The sequence below is a fragment of the Oratosquilla oratoria genome, chromosome 15 (assembly GCF_046742065.1).
Source record: "Oratosquilla oratoria isolate Oo_2021 chromosome 15, ASM4674206v1, whole genome shotgun sequence".
NCBI lineage: Eukaryota > Metazoa > Arthropoda > Malacostraca > Stomatopoda > Squillidae > Oratosquilla > Oratosquilla oratoria.
This window is the reverse complement of record NC_134791.1, coordinates 66,396,540-66,418,536: the sequence shown is the minus strand read 5'-3', so window position 1 is coordinate 66,418,536 and position 21,997 is coordinate 66,396,540. Positions and strand designations below refer to the sequence as shown.

General features: G+C 36.4%; 1 protein-coding gene across 2 annotated transcripts in view; it reads right to left on the bottom strand.

Annotated features, from left to right (window-relative positions):
- Positions 1-21,997, bottom strand: part of LOC143033487 (ribosomal protein S6 kinase delta-1-like) — a 329,868-nt gene that overhangs the window by 267,823 nt on the left and 40,048 nt on the right. For both annotated transcript variants that reach the window (XM_076198986.1, XM_076198987.1), the window contains exon 4: positions 18,107-18,159. In XM_076198986.1, coding sequence (XP_076055101.1) covers positions 18,107-18,159 — 53 coding nt within the window. The remainder of the gene's footprint in view (positions 1-18,106; positions 18,160-21,997) is intronic.

Here is a 21,997-nt window from a genome sequence, read left to right as displayed (position 1 = left end):
ATATATATATATATATACATATACACACACACACACACACACACACACACACACACTAGACCTAAAAAAAGCCTTTGACAAAGTACCACATAAGAAGTTGCTTAAGAAATTAGAAACTGAAGGAGGAATACAGGGCAAACTGCTTAAATGGATGGAAAACTTTTTGCAAGAAAGAAAAATGAGAGTAGTGATAAGAGACAAACACTCAAAATGGGATGAAGTAATAAGCGGTGTTCCACAAGGAACAGTTCTGGCCCCAATAATGTTTCCTATATACAACCACTCGTTTAACAACGACAATTGGGACCAGCGCGCCGTCATTAACCGAATTGGTCGTTAAGAGAAAGTGTATACATATACGTACATGTACTGTATGTACAATGTCCAGAAATACATGTATCTTTATTTTCGTCTATTTTCCCTCTTTTATACAGTACATTAAAGCTTTATTTACTGTTTATTTACGGTGGTTAGGTTCCTGAAATTACCGTTTATGACCAAATCCGCGTATGCTGACATTCCATATTGAATACCGGGGTATTTTTTTAGTTTCGACCATGGGCGCAATATAGCAATAGAAAATTAATTATTAAATTTGTCAATTAAAATGTATCAAAGTAATATGCAATTTTGTGGGCGGAAATGAAAGTAAAAAATACCATGCTACAAGAAAATATGCTAATGAACGAAGTCGGTAGCATAGGATCGGGACGCCATCTTGTCGTCTGCCAACATCTCTCACGACGACGACAATGAGGACGAGCCGGATGACATTTAATTTGCAGGTAATGATTGATTAAACACAGGTTAGGTTAGTTTAGTTTAGATTAGACGAATTTATCATCCTTTCATCTCTTCGACATCGGCATTTATCATAACAAACATGGTGTACCATTCGTCCGACATGACTTCGTTACTTACGAGATCTGTTTTAGCATTTTTTTTTATTTCCTCTCACAAAATTGCATATTACGTTGATACATTATAATTTACAAAATTAATAATTAATTTTCTATTGCTATATTGCGCCCATGGTCGAAACTAAAAATTTACCACTACCGATATATACTGTACCCCAGGTAGTTTTTGCAGCTTGTAGGATGGTAATGTAGACCTAAGCTTCAGAACACTTTACCTCACAGGTAATATCCACCGTACAAGTACATTTATAACATCATACAAATTTGCCTCAGCCAACTTAATTATCGTACACGACGTCGTAACTTCGGGAGATTTACGTTAAATGAATATTGGTCTGTCATAAAGCCCGTCGTTACTCCGAGTTGTCGTTAAACGAGTAGGTGGTTAAACGAGGAGTGGGTGTACATTAATGATATGGATGACGGAATTGAAAGTTATATGAGCTTCTTTGCAGATGATGCAAAACTGTTAAAAAAGGTGAATTCGGAAGAAGATTGTGAGTCTCTACAGAGTGATCTAAATAAAGTACAGGAATGGAGTAGGAAGTGGGAGATGGAGTTCAACACTAAAAAGTGTAGTATAATAGAATTTGGAAAAAGCAAAAACAGACTAACAGGATCATATAAATTGGGAGAAGGAATAAAAAAAGTAGAAAATGAGAAGGACCTGGGAGTCATTGTTATGAATAATATGTCACCTGAGAAACATATAAATAAGATTTTTGGAGAAACTTATAACTTAATAAGAACAATCAAAGTGGCATTTACATACCTGGATGAAGAAATGGTGAAGAAAATTCTAATCACTCTGATAAGACCAAGACTGGAATATGCAGCAACGATATGGTCACCAAGTACAAAAAAATGTATAAAAAAACTTGAAAGAATACAAAGAGCAATTACAAAATTGGCACCAACACTCTCAAAACTATCATATGAAGAGAGACTAGCAAAACTTGAACTACAGACACTAGAGCAAAGAAGAGAGAGAGGAGATTTGATAGCTATTTACAGAATCATGAAAGGCATAGAAATTATTGATAGAGAGAATCTGATAAAATGGGATGATAGAAATACAAGAGGACACGGAAAGAAAATCAGGAAAGACAGCTATAGAAGAGATGTGAAAAAGAACAGCTTTCCTCACAGAGTAATAGACAGTTGGAACAACTTAGATGAGAAAGTGGTGTGTGCATAAACAATACATAATTATAAAAATAGTTTAGATAAAATGAGATATGAAGACGGGACACCACGAGCATAGCTCCCCTTCCCATAAAATACAACTAGGTAAATACACACACACACATATATATATATATATATATATATATATATATATATATATATATATATATATATGTATATATATATATATATATATATGTATATACACTCATACCTCGATTTAACGGACCTCGCTTTAACGGATTTCAGATGCAACGGACAAAATCTGTAGCTTCCGGATCGTCCGGATCAACCGGACGCGGTCCGATGTTTCCGCAGTTGACCGCCAGATGACCTATGGTCGCTTTGTTTACAACTGTGCCGGAACACGTGGAGCTGTTTGGTCTGTGTTTTTCGACCTTTTTGGCCCTGTTTTGTGTGTTTGTGAAATAATTCAACAGTTTTTTTAACCATGGCACCTGTACATCCTGTAGAAAAGAGGAAAAGAGTCAATTTAACAGTATCACAGAAGCTGGTGTTGATAAAAAAGTTGGAAAGTGGAGTGTCAGTGAAGCAGGTGTGTGATGAATATCCACTTCACTCCGGGCCAAAATCTCGCGGGCAGCATTAGCTGCCAGACGTACGATGTTGCGTCATAATACTCGCATCATAAAATATAGTCACCGCTTATATCGATTGTTCTCTCTTTCACCCGTGAATTTTGATAACCATAGAAAATGTAATGAAGACAGTTTAGAGAGTATGTCATTACGCAGGGGCAACTACAATAAATATAATCAAGACGCCGATATGGCAGCCTCGCGTATCCACTTGCTCCTCATGCTGCCTACGTAGGCGGCACCGTATGGAAGAGGATATGGAGTAAAGAAACAAACTGTGTCTGATATTCGTAAACAAAAGGAACAACTTACCCAATATTCACTGAAGTATTCGGTTGATGAAAATTTTAGACTTGGTACTCTTGGGGTGAAAATTTTGGGCCAGATCCCAGGTATTTACGCTAACAGATTGGATAGTGTGCTTAAGTAAAAGTACCATACTGTATTCATTCCTCATTTTTTTGTAACGTAATCGTTGAAATACAGTAGTATCGGAAACTTCGGACAATTGGGTATATCTGACTGGTGTTCCCCCCTTTTAGTCCGTTAAATCGAGGCATGAGTATATATATATATATATACAGGTCGTTCTCGATATATGCAACTTCGATACATGCGAATTCGCGTATATGCGATTCAAGAATTTGCACCACTTTTCGATATGTGCGGGGATATATTTGAAGATATGCGATTTGACCTAAAAAAAAAAAAAATAGTCGCGGCCGATTATTTTTTTCAAAATACCTATTATATATTTGAAGTTGGTGCGCATAAAGCCGTGTGGTAACACTGGCTGCATCAGCTAGGTAGAGCTGGCATCACTGCGGCGTTATCACAACAACAACACCGGCAGCTGTACAGACGGCATCGTCTTAGGCATCCTTCCTGTTTCATAGGCCAAACCATTGTCTTTCTGCAGGTAATTAAGCTTTTTTGATACACAAATTGATTATTTTTTTCACAAACAAATTAATTTTAATACTTATTACTGCCCCAATTAATTTCGTCAATTTTCACTCTCTGCAAGAATTATCGTTTATTCTCCGCACTGGATAAACTCTAAGCAGTAAGCCTGCCTGTGTATCTCCAGAGCACATCAACAGTCAGTTTAAGCGTAGCAAGCAGTCTGAAATGTGAATTGTAAACAGACTGATTTTTCAAACAGCTGAAGAAAATACGCTTGGCGAAATAAGTGATGTTTACGGTAGCGTCTTTTCCCGAGGAAGCATTGTTACAAACTTCACATGATGAAGAAGACCCCGATGAGCCTGCACCACTCAGCCCCTAATCCATTGCCTTGTGCTAAAATGTATGTAAACATATATGAGATGCAGTATGTAAGCCCTTTGCCAAAATAGAATATGTAAAAAAAAAAAAATCAATCCGAGTTGAGAACGTATCCCCCTTTTTCCCATAGGTTCAATAGTTCGATATATGCGAATTCGTTATATGTGGGGGGTCCGCGGAACGGAACCCCCGCATATAACGAGAACTACCTGTATATATATATATATATATATATATATATATACATATATATATATATACATACATATATATATATATATATATATATATATATATACAGACGCTCCTCTACTTACGTTCATTCGTTTTACGTTTTTTCGATTTTACTTTTGAACTGACTGTAAAAAAAATTGTAAAAAAAACATTTTTGAGTGAATTTTTTAGTTTAGCGCGCTCTCTGTAGTTCAAACGATACTTATGCATGATGCTGCGTCCATTGTTTACATGGCACAAACGACAGACTGAACGTGCCTTGCCTCCTCCTCCTCCTCCACCATCTCAATTTATGTTGCTTGAATTTAATTTATTTGAAATTAATGTTATTATTTTACAATGTTATGTGTATAATTAATGATTTAGGGGTGTTTTATAAGATACGGTAATAGAATTTACGGATGTATAGTACAGTAACAACTTACGTTCATTTTCAACTTACGTTCGGCCGTTCGGAACATAACTAAAACGTAAGTTGAGGAGCATCTGTATATATATATATATATATATCATATATATATATATATATATAAATATATATATATCATATATATATATATATATATATATATATATATATCATATATATATATAGATATATACATAAATATATATATATACATATATATATAAATATATATTTATATATATATATATATATATATATATATATATATATGTATATATACATATATATATATATCAGTAATTCACAAGGCACATGTGAAAATAATATGCAGAAAAAAACCACAGGGAAATAAGAAGCTTATTCCAAACGATTTCGTCTATTTAAGACATTATCAAGGAATACACAGTTACAGTAGGTGGATATATAAATATATAAAGTAGTAGACAAGCTAGGAACATGGGAAGGACACACAAGATGCTTCATAATCAGGTTGAGACGTATGTTTACTTTTAAGGATGTTTGGTCACATGACGTTATGTCACTCCGGCCTAGTAACACTTGGAGAATTTTTTACAATTTTATCAATAATAAAATTATCAAGTTTATATAATCCTAAACTTAAATTAATATTATGGTCAAAGGTTTGCTTAATGTGACTGGATTCAATAATGTTTCTTTCTAATAAAGATCTACAAGAAATTATTACATTAGAATTATCCCAGTCAATAGGATGGTTGTGGTCTCTTACATGGATAAAAAGGCCACTGGAAGTTTGCCCATTCCTTACACTATATTTGTGTTGATTTATCTTACTTTTTAAGTCTTTACCAGTTTGGCCAATATAAAATTTGTTACATTTAAGGCATGGAATAGAGTAAACACAACCCTCATTTACTTCACGTGAATTTTTAGTGAGATTACTTTTTATAGTATTGTTATTTTTGAAAACCAAGTTGATGTTGAATTGTTTGAGAATATTAGGCAGACCAACTAATTTCTCACTGTAAGGAAGAACCAAAAGGTTCTTTTTGTCAAATACTTTTCTTTCGTGTGAGGTGTTATGGAAAGTTTTGTAAGCCATTTTATGAGAAGTGTCTACTAAGTGTTTTGGATATTTTAATCCAGAATCTATGCTATATATCTTCCTCAGCTCATCATCCAAAAACTCGGGGCTACAAATCCTGTAAGCTCTAAGAAACATAGAACTACAGAAAGTTTTGTCTTCTGATGATGAGCCGAGTAAAAGTGGACATATGATGCAACATTAGTTGGTTTTCTATAAACGTTATATTTAAATTGTCTACCATTTCGATTAATTAAAATATCCAAAAATGGTAATTTATTCTCTATTTCTATTTCAAAAGTGAATTTGATTGAAGGGACCATACCATTTAGTTTTTCAAGGAATAAATATAAGTTATGCTTAACTGGCCAAAGACACAAAATATCATCAACATATCTTTTCCACACAACTTGTTGGGGAAGAATCCTAGGTAGTAGTTTCATCCATAGAATTCCATGTACAAGTTACTAAGTACTGGGGACAGAGGGTTTCCCATAGCCATACCAAATTTTTGTACATAGAATTCACCATTAAAAACAAATTTACAATTTACGATACACAACTTAATGAGTTCAATTATGGTTTTAGCTGGAAGTGGCAAGTCATGTTTTGATAATAATTCTTCTTCAAGATATACCAATAAGTCAATTACAGGAACACGGGTGAAGAGCGAAGTTATATAAAAACTAACTAGTTTAAAATCATAACAAATTTCTAGATTATTCAAATAATTAATGAAATCAACATTATTTGTGATGTGGGAAGAAGATATTGTACCCACTAAAATACTCATAATAGTAACAAGCCATTTGGATAAATTGTGACGGATCCTGTGGAACTGATGATGGGTCTAACTGGATAACCAGGTTTATGGGTTTTAATCAGTCCATACATGTAAGGCAAGGAAGGGGACAAAGAAGAAAAATGTTTTAACAGATGTTCATGCCCTTTCAGAATCTTTTAAACATTACAATTAAACTCACTATTTACACATTCAAGCGGGTTTTTAGTAAGTTTTGTATATGTTTCTCAATCTCCCAATAATGTTCCCATTTTTCAATGTAATCTAATTTGTTAAGAATGACAATGCAATTGCTTTTATCAGCTCTAGTAATGTGTAACTGTTCATCTCTTTTTAACTCACGGTAAGACTTAAAAAACCTTTTAGGACAATTTGGAATACCATGTGCTGATAAAGAAGCATATACAAAACCCTTGCTGATGTTGATATTTTGAGTAGAGACATCACCAAATGTTTCTAAACTGCAAAACCCTTGGCCATGTTAACATAGTCAACTTCGTGTTGAGTTGCTGCAAAACTAAGACCATATCCTAAAGCACATGTTGTTGCACTATTTAAAGGTTTATCAGATAAATTTATTATAAAATTAGGGTTGGCATGCTTGGACCAATCACTGTCTTTAATTAATAGAGACAGTTTTTTGTTAAGTTTGTCACTAAGAACGTTACACGAATGTCTTAATTTACTATAACAATAATCAAGTAGTCTATGTTTCCAATTTTCTGGGATGGCTCTATGAAAATTTATTTTTAAAGAATTAGTCACATTAAAAGATTCACGAACTTCAATTCAGGTTATATCAATATGCTTCTGTAAGATTATGCGGTGAAAAAAAAAGTAAATATACGTCTCAACCTGATTATGAAGCATCTTGTGTGTCCTTCCCATGTTCCTAGCTTGTCTACTACTTTATGTATATATCCACCTATGTCTCTGTAACTGTGTATTCCTTGATAATGTCTTAAATAGACGAAAATGTTTGGACTAAGCTTCTTATTTCCCAGTGTTTTTTTCTGTACATATGTATACATATATATATATATACATATATAAGATTATACATATATATATATATACATATATAAGAGTATAAGTATATATATATATATATACATATATATACATATATATATATATATACATATATATACACATATATATATATACATATATATATAAGATTGAAGGTGAAAGAAGTAGACGAGGAGTAATGGGAGAATTTCATGCCTTAACGTTTCGACCCACAGGGTCTTGATCACAAAGCTAACAACTCAAACATAACAGGATATTTTATACACGGACGGGTCATCTTATGGGTCAGACAGACAACTCTCAGATACAGAAACTCAAGCTCTATCGTTAGGTATGAAATTCGGTCAGAATTCACAAAAAGAAATTTAGTGAATATCTAAACAAAAACTATATATGGAAAATGGATGATGTAGACAAAGGTTTTATTCAAGGTATTACCACATGCTATCAAGCCTTGGCAAGCAAGAACAAATGTGTTATTCCAAAAAGATTTCTCAATGCTTTAATTTGCCTGAATAAAGACAAAAATATTATAATCACAAGTGCAGATAAAGGAGGATGCATAATAGTAATGAACCAACAAGACTACAATATTAAAATGTTAGATTTACTCAGTGACAGTGAAACTTACGAGAAAAAACATAATGGTTACGCAAAAAATGAAGGCGAAAAATTCACAACAAAAGCGAGAAAAATATTAAAGAAATCAGAGAAAGGGAAAAAATTATTAAACTTACTTGAAGAAGCACCTATACCACCAAGAATGCATGGCCTGCCTAAGATCCACAAAACAGGAATTCCTATGCGCCCCATTACTTCAGGAATCAATAGTGCACCTCATAAGTTAGCCAAATGTAAGCTAAGCCTTTATCCAATACTTTAGGAACTATTAGTGATGCACATCTACGAAATTCTTCGGATCTAATTAACAGATTAAAAGTTTTAGATTTCAATAACAAGAAACTAGCCAGCTACGATGTCATCTCTTTGTATACTCGGGTATCAATAAACGGCCCTCTAAATGCTGTTGAACGAGTAGTAAATAATTTGAAAAATGAAGATCTACCTGTACCCAAAAAAGATTACCTCAAATTAATTTCTCTTTGTGTAGGATTTGGCGCTTTCACTTTTAATAATATTGAATACAGACAACATTCTGGCCTCGCCATGGGTAGTCCCCTTTCTGCAGTGTTAGCAAATTTATACATGGAAATACTCAAAACAGAAGAATACATGACTATAATGGGTAGGAATAGTAAATGGTTTAGGTATGTTGATGACATACTCGTAATTGTACCTAAGGATACAGACATTAACAACAAACTCAGGAGATTAAACAATGTAAATGAAAATATACAATTTACTGCAGAAAATGAAAATAACGGAAAATTACCTTTCTTAGACACAATTATCCATAGAATAGATAAAAATGTGAAATTTTCAGTATACCGGAAACCCACCAATAGAGAAGACTATATACACTTCTACTCAGGACATGATGACAGAACTAAAACAGGTATTATAATGGGTTTCTTCCTCAAGAGCATTTCGTATATGCAGTAAAGAATTTCTAGATCCTGAATTACAACATATTACTGAAACTTTCATCAAACTCAAATATCCAAAAGGTCTCTTATGTAGGTTGAAAAAGAAAGCCAAAGAAATAATTAACAAAAGTAAAGATCAAAATAAAAATAAGAATGATAATAAATGTAATAATGAAACCAGATATATCACAGTATCAAACTAATGTTAATCCATTCCTAGACACTTTTCTCCTAAAAGCGGGCATCAAAATAGCCAGGACGTCAGGTAACAAAGTAGGACATTTGGTAACACGTAGCGACAATAATCCCACTAATGAAAACAGTGTTGTTTATAAAATCCCGTGTAAAAGCTGTCCCTCTTCATATTTTGGTGAATCTGGTCGCGGACTTAATAAAAGGATAAATGAACATAAAAATAACGTAAAAGCCCATAGGACATCTAACTCCATAGTAATACATGTGGATAAACATGGTCACCTTCCAGACTGGAACAACGCAACCATATTAAATAAAGGATCATCCAAGAAACTAAGGAAGACAATTGAGGCAGCAATATCAACACTAATAAGAACATTAACCATAGAGAAGGCTTTATATGTTTAGCAAAAGCCACAAGCTTATTAATAATAAAAGAATACGCAAATAAAATAACAAGCTCTCCGAAGCATCCCATAAGATGACCCGTCCTTGTATAAAATATCCTGTTACGTTTGAGTTGTTAGCTTTGTGATCAAGACCCTGCAGGTCGAAACGTTAAGGCGTGAAATTCTCCCATTACTCCTCGTCTACTTCTTTCACCTTCAATCTTATTTGTCATAATATAGTCAACATATATATGTATATATATATATATATATATATATATATATATATATATATATACAGTATATATATATATATACACACATATATATATATATATATATATATATATACACATCTATACATATATATATACATATATATATACATATATATATATATGTATATATATATATATACATATGTGTATATATTATATATATATATATCATATATATACATATGTGTATATTATATATATACATATATATATATATATATATATATATATATGTTATGATTGTTGGACAGATGAGTGGAATGGTGGTAGAGAAACACGGTTTAGAGCGATATGACTGTATTACGGCCGTTTCGACTACAAGTCTTCTTATGAAGAATACTTGTAGTCGAAACCTAAGTAATACAGTGTACTCGCTCTAAACCGTGTTTCTCTACCACCTTTACACTCATATATACATACATACATGCATATATATATATATATATATATATATATATATATATATATATACATATATGTATATATATATATATATATATATATATATATATATATATATATACTCTAACATATATATTACATATATATATATATATATATATATATATACCAACAATTGCTATGCATTTACATGTTATATACAACAATAAACAACTTCTATATACTCATAGTAGGAGTAGGAGTGAAGGAGGAATGGTTCAAGGCAGAAGTCACAAGGTGTGCAAAGATGGTGTGTGGAACAAGGAGGACAGGAGGAAATAGAAGGAAGGGTAGTGAGTGGTGGAATGAGGAAGCAAAGAAGGTTATGGAAGAGAAGAAGCGAGCTTTTACAGATTGGTTACAAAATAGGACAAGGGAGTCATATGAGAGGTACAAAGAAAAGAGAAGAGAAGTAAGGCATAAGGTAAAGGAGGCAACAAGGAGAGCAGATATGAAATGGGGTAAGAGTATGACAGAAATTTTTGAAAGTAATAAAAAGATGTTTTGGAAAGAAATTAAAAGAGGAAGAGGAGGTGAATCAAGTAGAGAAGAAAAGGTAAAAGGTGTAGATGGAGAGATGATAATGGAAGAGAAGGCAGTAAGAGGAAGATGAGCAGAGTATTTTAGGGAGTTGCTAAATGTGAAGGAGGATAGGGAGGGAAAGGTAGTTGCAGTGGGAAGTGCTAAGAAAATGACAGTAATGAGTGAGGAAAATGGAAAAGTAAGGAAAGACGAAGTGAAGGCAGTTGTTAAGATGATAAGAGCAGGTAAGGCACCTGGGTTGGATGGATGTCATGGATATTATTTGAAAAAAAAAAAGGAGGTACAGTGATGGTGGACTGGTTGGTGAGGTTATTTAATGTTTGTTTAAGAGAGGGTAGAGTGCCAGAGGACTGGAGGAGTGCCTGTATAGTTCCACTTTACAAGGGAAAGGGGGACAAATGTGAGTGGAGTATTTTCAGAGGAATTAGCTTGTTAAGTGTAGTTGGGAAGGCTTATGGGAGGGTATTGATTGAGAGGATTAGGAGAGGAACAGAGGGAGTAATTAGTGAGGAACAGTGTGGGTTTAGGACAGGCAGGGGTTGCATAGATCAGATTTTTGTGCTAAGACAGATATGTGAGAAAGCTACAAGAAAAGGTAAGGATGTTTTTTGGGCTTTTATGGACTTGGAAAAGGCTTATGACAGAGTGGACAAGAAGGTACTGTAGGAGGTATTGCAGATATATGGGATAGGAGGAAAGCTTTTAGGAGCTCTCAAAAGTTTTTACGATAGTAGTAGATTGTGTGTCAGGATTAGAAATGGAGAGAGTGGTTTGAGGTAAAGGTGGGACTTTGTCAGAGATGTGTTATGTCACCCTGGCTGTTCAATTTATACATGGATAGGGTGGTGCAAGAGGTAAATGCGAGGGTAGTGGGTCAGGGGTTGGAGATGGTTAAAGAAAATGGAAAAAAGTGGGAGATAAGCCACCTGTTGTTTGCGGATGACACTGTGCTTGTAACGGAATCAGAGGAGGGATTGAGGAAGTTGGTGACAGAGTTTGGGATGGTGTGCAGAATAAGGAAGTTGAAGATAAATGTGGGTAAAAGTAAGGTGATGAGATGTACAAGGAAAGTGGCAGCAGACTGGAAGTGAGTATTAAGGGAGAGAGACTGCAGGAAGTGGACAGTTTTTGATACTTGGGTGAGAATGTGGCAGGAGAGGGAGGAGTGGAGGTGAAAGTAGAATGTAGATTGAGAGAAATGAGTAAATGCCTTGGTGAATTAAAAAGTGTAATGAGAAATAGACATTTGGGAATGGATGCTAAGAGGAGATTATATGAAGGAGTGATTGTGCCGACAGCACTGTATGGGGCAGAACGTGGAACATAAGAGAGGAGGAGTTTGAATGTGTTTGAGATGAGGTGCCTGAGAAGTATGATAAGGGTTACTAGGCTAGATAGAGTGAGAAATGAGGTGAGGAGAATGGGGTGGAAAGGGAGTTGGGAGATAGTGTTGATGAAAGAGTATTAGGATGGTTTGGACACATGGAAAGAATGAGTGAAGAAAGACTAGTAAATGACGAGTGGAAGGCAGATGTGGAAGGAGTAAACATGAATGAGTGACCCAGGATGAGATGGATGGATGGGGTAAAAGGGGCTTTGGGAAAGAGGGAAATGTCTGTTGTGGAAGGATGGGAGAGGACAGAAGACAGGGGTGAATGGAGAATGGTTGTATATGGATGATGCTGTAATGCATGAGGTGGAATGGGTGGGGGATGGGGGGTAAGGGAGTATGTATTTACCTAGTTGTATTTTACAGGAAGGGGAGCTACACTCGTGGTGTCCCGCCTTTGTATCTTGCAGTGTCTAGTTTGCTCTTAAACTCATGAATGGTGTTTGCGCACACTATTTCCTTGTCCAGTTTGTTCCAAGTGTCCACCACTCTATGTGGAAAACTGTTTTTCTTCAGATCTCTTCTGTAGCTATGTTTTTTTATTTTCTTTCCATGCCCTCTGGTGCTTCTCCTGTCCCAGTTGAACAAGTCCTCTCTATTAAGTATTTCTGTGCCTTTCATGATTCTGTAGATGGTCAGTAGGTCACCTCTCTCTCTTCTTTGCTCCAGAGTCGGTAAATCTAGTTCAGCCAATCTCTCCTCATATGACAAGTTTGCAAGTGCAGATGCCATTTTTGTTACTGCTCTCTGGATTCTTTCTACTTTCTTTATATTCTTTTTGGTACTGGGTCACCACAATGTCGCCGCATATTCTAGTCTAGGCCTTATCAGTGTGACCAATATTTTTTTTTCAATTATTTCTTTGTCCAAATATGTAAATGCCACTTTTATTGATCTTAGCAAGTTATAGGATTCTCCGACAATTCTGTTTATCTGTTTGCCATAGGACAAGTCATTTGAGATAATTACACCCAAATCTTTTTCGGATCCTACCTTCTTTACCTCCTTCGTTCCAATTTTATATTGTCCTGATATTCTGTTTTTGCTTTTTCCAAACTCCTTTATGCTACACTTCTTAATATTGAAGTCCACTTCCCATTCCTGACTCCAATCCCATAGCTTATTCAGGTCTTCCTGCAGTGATTCACAATCCTTTTCAGTTTTTCCTTTCCTTAACCCCTTCCATACGGTGCCGCACACATAGGCGTCATGAGGAGCAAGTGGATTCGTGACGCTACCATATCGGCGTCTTGATTATATTTATTGTAGTCGCCCCTGTGTTTTTATATTCTCCCTAATCTGCTCTTAATCCCATTCTCTGTGGTTTTCAAAATTCACGGGTGAAAGAGAGAACGATCGATATAAGCCATGACTATATTTTATGATGCGAGTATTATTACGACACGTCGTACGGCTGGCATTGGCTGCTGCCCGCGAGATTTAAGTCCCGTAGTGAAGTGGTTAACAGTTTGGCATCATCTGCAAAGAAGCTCATGTAACATTTCACATCATCATCCATGTCATTCACATAAATGGCAAACATTACTGGAGCCAATACAGTTCCTTGCGGTACTCCACTGATAATCTCTTTCCAATCTGAATATTTTTCTCTGAGCACTACTCTCATCTTTCTACCAATCAGGAAGTCCTCCATCCATTTTAGTAGGTTCCCTTGTATCCCTCCTATATGTTCCAGGTTTTTTTTTTTTTTTAATAATTTTTTGTGTGGTACTTTGTCAAAAGCTTTTTGTAAGCCCAGGAAGGCACAATCAGCCCATCCATTCCTTTCTTGCACTATATCTATTAATCTTGAGTAAAAACATATTAAGTTTGTGGCACATAATCTTCCTTGTCTGAACCCAAATTGTCTTGGGATTATTATATTATTGTCTTCAAGGTGTTTTACCCATCTATTCTTGATGATTTTCTCACAAATTTTGGCTATAGTGCTTGTTAGTGAGACTGGCCTATAGTTAGTTGGTTCTTCCTTGTTTCCTCCTTTGTATATTGGTACAATGTTAGCATTTTCCCAGTCTTTTGGTATTTTCATTCTTTGAGTGAGCAATTTATTATGTTATGTATTTTGTCCATTAGTTCTTCTTTGCATTCTTTTAGAATCCAATTTGCAATTCCATCCAGGCCATGTGATTTCCTGACATCAAGGTTTGATAGGTGTTCCAATATTTCTTTTTGTGTTATCTCACTCATGGGGGGAGATCGCCTTTCATTACCTTTGTCCCAATATTGTGCTTTCTCTCTAGTGAAGACAGACTTGAGGTGATTATTCATGACTTCAGCCATTTCTAATTCTTCTGTGTATTCTATATTCCCTTGGCATAGTTTCACCATTTCCTGTTTATTTCTAAGTTTACCATTCACATATTGATAGAATAGCTTGGGTTGCTCTTTGCATTTATCTATAATATCCTTTTCATGGTTCCCTTTTTCCTCTCTTCTCACTTTAACATACTCATTTCTATAGTTTATATAAACTTGCCATTTTCCAGGTTTTATATCTTTTCCCCACCTTTTCCAAGCTCTATCTCTTCTATTTTTTGCCTCACTGCATCTTCTGTTGAGCCAGCATTTAATGTACACTCTCTGGCTTCTGTTTTGGTATGTGTCTATTCACCCCTTCATTGTAATCATCCATCAAGATATCACATTTCTCTTCCACTTTTGTCTCTTCCATGTAAAATTGTTCCCAGTTTGCATTCTGTAAGAATTTCTTTAGTTTTGCAAAGTCCGTTTTGTTGTACATCAATCTTCCTTTCCTATGCTTTTCATTTTTCTCCAAGTATATTTCTTCCTTTAGTTCAGTTTCAATGAGTATATGGTCACTCTTTCCAATTGGTGTCTTCTATTGGATTTTATCCACAATTTCAGGTTCTATTGTAAATATTAAATCTAGTTTCGACAGCTCCTCGTTATTTCTGTATCTAGTGTTTTCACTGACCCACTGAGTCATTGTATATTCCATGGTCATATCCAGTAGTACATTACCCCACAAGTCATCTCCTCCTCTCACTGTCGTGTTTTCCCAACAAATTTTTTTGCAATTGCAGTTCCCCATAATTACCAGATTACCCCCACCCAATAGTATCTCATTTAATGATTGCCTTGTATCTTCTAGCATTTTCGTATGCTTATTCTCTTTCCAAGCATTCATTTTTGGGGGCACATAAATCACCACAAACTTTCTATTTTTCATGTCCTTGTCTTCAACTTTTATCATGATCAGTTCTACATTACCTTTGCCCTCTGCAATTTTTGTCACATTCAAGTTTTTCTTGGCCAAGAACATGATTCCTCCTCCCTGTTTCTTGTCTCTGTTTTTAATCCAGTAATTGTATGGTCCATGTCTAACATCAATGGATGGTATTTCACCCCTTAGTTTAGTCTCCACAATTCCCATTGTCTGGTTTTTCTTCTAGCAGGAAAAAAGCCTTTGGTGTATGTATATGTATATACTCATTAATCCGTCGATGTTGGTATCGGCCACTTTCAATTTTCTTCTTTCTCCATTTTTTTTTTTTTTTTTAACCCCTTCCATACGGTGCCGCACACGTAGGCTTCATGGACTTAGATCTCGGTGGCAGCAGCCAATGTCAGCCGTACGACGTGTCGTAATAATACTCGCATCATAAAATATAGTCACCGCTTATATCGATCGTTCTCTCTTCACCCGTGAATTTTGATAACCATAGAAAATGCGATTACAAAAGAATTAGAAAGAATGTCATTATGGAGGGGTGACTACAATAAATATAATCAAGACGCCGATATGGCAGCCTCGCGAATACACTCGCTCCCCATGACGCCTACTTGTGCGGCACCGTATGGAAGGGGTTAATCTTTGGTTCGCCCATTCTGATGTACCATTTCCTTCCTCAGTCTCATGTCGATTACTTTCCACTGGAATTCCTTGCTTTTTGTCTCTGTTCTCTTTGCATTTTTTTTTTTTGCTTCATCTCTTAGTGTCTTTTTCTAATTCCTCAATACTCATTTCTCTTTTTATCCATATCTTATTGTACTTTTCACTCCTTGTCAAGTTACCTACTTTTTCAAATATGTCTTCTCCTACCATTTGTGATCTTAGTTTCATCTTTAGGGGTCGATTTCTATCCTTAGAATAGTGACCAAGCCTATATGTATTGTCAACGTCTTTATCTGCATCTTGGGCTCCATCCTGAATTTCTTTTGGGATTTCTATTGCTCTCTCTTTTTCTTCTTTTACTCATGTACCTCGCCAAACCATGTTTTTCTTTTAGTCCATATATCACAATACATTTTTTCCTGTCCACTATGTCTCTGACCCAATTTGTTTTTTCATTAATTACTTGGATAATTGTGTCTTTTGCATTTTCCTGCATTTGTTGTTGGACTATTTCTTTGAATACAATTTCTTTATTTTCAATGTTTTCCTTCCATTTCTTAATATTTTGGATACTTTAGTCACCTAAGTTCTCTTAGATTTTTTCAGTCTTTCTTGTATTTTGTTGTTTACCTCTTTTTTTAAGTTTTTGCTATTGGTAGTATCATTAATTCTCTTCTTTTCATTATCACTCTTCAGCTCCCTTATATCCTTTTTCATTTCCTTAATCTCGTTTCTTAGATCTAAGTTAGTTTTCCTCTGGTTTGAAATCTCAATGTTTGTTTGCACTAACCGATCCATCAGTCCAACGATTTCATTTCTTAAGTCCATAATTTCATTCTCCCACTGTATCCTACTTTTGCTCATTTCCCTCTCTATCTCTAAGATTTGACTTGTGTGTGAGAAATAATTTGACACAGCCCAAAGAGATTTCTCCTTGTCTTCTTTTCTGCATGAGGGGATGAAGAGGGGGTGTTACCGATTTAATGAAGTGGCCTTGCTGTGGATGTGCTGTCTTGTGACACTGCTTCTGACCCAGGGCAGTGAGCAAGATGCAGGGATGACCCATCATCTAGGAGGTGCCAAGATAAGAGGGAGTGAAGAGGGTAGAGGGGAGTGGAGTGTGATAGGGATGGAATGGGTGGGAGTGGTTTTTATGCCTTTGTTTTTTGGCTACCTCCCTTATCAGGGGGAAAAAAGCCTTTGGTGTATGTATATGTATATACTCATTACTCATTTCATGCATGTTACATAATTAAAAATAACTGGTTTTTCCTTCACAGCCAAAGACAACCACGACTTTTGGTAAATATGTAATGGTATCTATGCATATTAATCATTTGGGGTTGTGTGAGTAAAGATGACTGATAAGTCTGAGACTTGCCTTGGATAGTCTGTTGCAGTGTGGGCAGGAGACTACCCACACTACATAATCAATTAAAAATCACCAATAACTGCTAGATTACATAGGTTGTTTGATTACTTATAAAGTAAACATTAATTTAATTTTCAGAAAAGTTACTGAAGTCCTGTTCAAAAAATTAATAGTTTGCTTGACATCATTTTTTTTTTTTTTTGGGGGGGGGGTCAAGGCTTGGTATCCACTTAGACCTCAACCTCGCAGGTAGTCCAGAACAGTTCATACATGAATGCTGGAGACAGTGTCCACTGTTTGCCTGTAAGAGCTGATGTATCACACAGTGATGGCCAAGTCACCTCAGCTCTGAGGTGAGCAGCAGTCAGAGACTTTTACTTAGAGGGGATGCCTTTCCTAACCTCAGCACTGTGGCCAGGACTCAAACAGATGCCGAAATCCCCACGCAGTTACCTGATGTGCATGTTACCAATCAAGCCATGAGTGCATGTTACCAATCAAGCTATGAGTAAATAAAAGGTGAAATGCAAAAATACTCACTCTTTCCTATTTCTGCTGTCTTTCCTTGGTGTATCTTCATATTTTTCATTGGTCTGTTATTTGGAAATTAATGAAAACATATATGAGAAATTAAACCTATCTTTTAAATGAATATATAAATATGAACTCATTCATATACATATATATATATATATATATATATATATATATATATATATAAAACACACACACACACATCTATCAATACTGGAACAGAAAAGAGAAAGAGGCGATTTGCTGACTATTTACAGAATTATGATAGGGATGGAAGTTCTTGATAGAGATGACTTACTAAAATGGGACACAAGAGAAACAAGAGGACATGAGAATAAGCTAAAGAAGGACAGTTAGAGAAGAGATTTGAAAAAGAATAGCTTTCCACACAGAGTGATTGATGTCTGGAACAAACTAAATGGGGAAACAGTGAGTGCCAAAACTATACAAGATTTTAACCTCTTCACTCCGGGGCACATTGCACATCTGGCAGCATTAGCTGCCCGACGTGCAATGTTGTGTCATAATAATCGCATTATAAAAAATAAAGTCAGTGCTCAATCGTTCGTTCTCTTTCACCCGTGTATTTTGATAACCATAGAAAATTGATGAAGCCAGTTTAGAGAGAATGGAAATTACGTAGGTACGACTACAATAAATATAATCAAGATGGCGACGTCGGCATCATCGAGTACCCACTTGCTCCTCATGCCACCCACGTAGGCGTCACCGTATGGAAGTGGTTAACCCCTTCCATACGGTGCCGCATACGTAGACGACATGAGGAGCAAGTGGATATGCGAGGCTACCATATCGGCGTCTTGATTATATTTATTGTAGTTGCCCCTGCGTAATGACATACTCTCTAAACTGTCTTCATCACATTTTCTATGGTTATCAAAATTCACGGGTGAAAGAGAGAACGATCGATATAAGCGGTGACTATATTTTATGATGTGAGTATTATTACGACACATCGTACGTCTGGCAGATAATGCTGCCCGCGAGATTTTGGCCCGGAGTGAAGAGGTTAAGAACAAACTGGATGTAGAGAGATACAAAAGTGGGTTACTACAAGCATAGCTCTCATCCTGTAAAATACAACTAGGAAAATACACACACACCATCACTGATCATCAGCCTGTCAACACATCAAAAATTGGTGCTCTTGGGGACTACATTAAAAACAAGACCTTTTGTCAGTGTTACAATATCAGGATACCTAGGTTGTGTTGAATGGGAAGGGGTAGTGCTCATGGATGCCCAAGGTAAGATGATATAGTGAAAATTAGTGAATATTGAAAGATGGAAGGAAATTAAAATAGGCCAGATGAGACTCCTGGTGCCAGAGCAGTGAAATGAAATGTAAACAAAGAGCATGGAGACCCCACTAGGCATAAGAAGACAATTAGATAACTATGAAGAAAGACCATTTTTGGGTTTTCGATACTGTGGTATAGTGTAATTGGCATAGGAGACTAGCACAGTATACAACAGTGTGCAATGGTGTAATGGCATGCTCTGACCAACAGCAACGCCCCCGGACAAAAGCCTTTTCATACATCCAACAAAGACCCATGGGCCAGTTACTCTTTAGATTCCTTGGGCACGTCGTGTCCCTCCTCTGTATACATAACCTTACAATTAATAAACCCATGAATTGTACCTGTTTCACTGCTGCCCTAGGCAACTTTGCTTGCAAATATGGCACGGTGAGTAGGATTGTTGTTGTTGTTGTCGTTCCCTAGACTGTCTGTCCGAGCAGTCCCGTCTCCCCAAGGAATGCCACAGCCAAAACTGGGTTTTCCCACAAATCCTTTATAGAGTGTATGTTGTGTTGTTTGCGTGCATGATTGTGTATAATGCAGTCTTCCATTATGTGTTGTATGGTATGGGGTGAAGTGTTACATCCGGGGCAGCTGTTCACAATGCGGTCATCCAGCCTCTTCTGGTAGCTTAGAAGTGCTGTGTGGTGGCCGCACCGCAGTCTGGCCAGGTGGACTCTGTCCTTTCGTAGGAGAGAGGATTCAGAAGGGTGGATATCAGGGGGTCTGGCATGCAGCAGTGTGTTGTCTTTCAGTGTGTTAATGGAGCGGTGAGTGATATGATTATGAATATGTTTCCGGAGGCTGGTATTTGGTGGTTGTGGAGGAAGAGAAGAGAGTATCTGTGTGTGATACAGGTTTTTGGGTGTTGTTTTAATGTTTCTTGGTGTGTGTGGGTGTTCTGCTATGTAGTGTAGCAGGTGTGATGTGTTTGTGGTGGCTGCAGCAAGTGTTTGTGTGCCTCTCATGTCGAGGTGGTCCTTGACTTTGAGGACTTTTGTTTCATGGTGTAAATGGTCTGTAGGTGTTGTATTTGTGCAGCCTGTAATTGTTTTTAGGGCTTTGTTTTGTATGATTTGAAGGGTGTTGTGGTGTGTTTCACTGAGATTAGGAGCCCATGCAGGACTCGCATAATTCATCACTGAGTGTATGCATTGTTTGTATATTGTTGTATTAGTTTCTTTGTTTTGTCCAAATGTTGTTCCAGTAATTGACTTAACCCCTTCCATATGGTGCCGCATACGTAGGCGGCATGAGGAGCAAGTGGATACACGAGGCTGCCATATCGGCGTCTTGATTATATTTATTGTAGTTGCCCCTGCGTAATGACATACTCTCTAAACTGTCTTCATCACATTTTCTATGGTTATCAAAATTCACGGGTGAAAGAGAGAACGATCGATATAAGCGGTGACTATATTTTATGATGCGAGTATTATTACGACACATCGTACGTCTGGCAGCTAATGCTGCCCGCGAGATTTTGGCCCGTACTGAAGAGGTTAAGTGCGTTAAGTCTAGGTGTGCATTTGTTTTTTATGTTTGTGATGTGTTGTTTGAAAGACATGGATGTATCGTATGTTACACCAAGAATTTTCGGTGTGTTTGTGTGTGGTATTAGAGTGTTGTTGATGTAGAGATGAGGTACGTATTTGTGTTCTTTTGTCCAGTTGGTGAGAAGTGTTGCTGTAGATTTGGTTGGAGCTATTTTGAGTCTGTTTGTGATGAACCATGTGTTGAGTGTATCAAGGTATGGCTGGATTATTTCTGCAGCTTTGTCTGTGTTACGATGTGTGCATGTGATTGTTATGTCGTCTGCGTAGGAAGAGATTTGTATTTCTGAGGTGTCTGGTGTGGGTAAGTCATGCATGTATAGATTAAAGAGTGTGGGGGATAGAACAGAGCCCTGTGGTACTCCATTCTTAATGTTTCTGATGTGCGATGATTGGCCATTATATGACACGTAAGCATTCCTACCTGCAAGATAATTGGCCAGCCATCTTTTGGTGTTATTATGCATGTCTGTGTTATATACTTTATTTGTTAGGTTGTGGCAGGGTATAGCATGAAAAGCTTTACTAATGTCTAATGTTATAAGAAGTGTTCTGTGGTGGGGCCTATCTGAATTGATGCCATCTAAAATTCTTTGTGTGAGGTTTATCAGAAGAGTGTTTGTGTAGTGTAGTGGCCTAAAACTGTGTTGTGAGTCAGCAAGGGGAATATGTGGTGTGACAAGTTGAAGTATTAGGCGTTCAATGATTTTAGAGGGGGTGCAGAGAAGTGTGATTGGGCGGTGCGATGTTGGGATTGTTGGGTCTTTGTTCGGTTTTGGAATGGTGATTATTTTACCATGTTTCCAGATGTCGGGTATAGTGTTGTGTGAATAGCTGTAGTTTGCAATGTTTGCGAGTGCATGTATACCTTGCGGTCCAATGTGTTTTAGGTGGATGTTACTTATCTTATCAGGGCCACAGGCGGATGAGTGCTTGAGATTATGTATTATGTGTTTTGTCTGACTGTCTATGAAGGGTGTATAGTCTGAATCTGTGGGAGTCTTTCTTACGTCAAATAG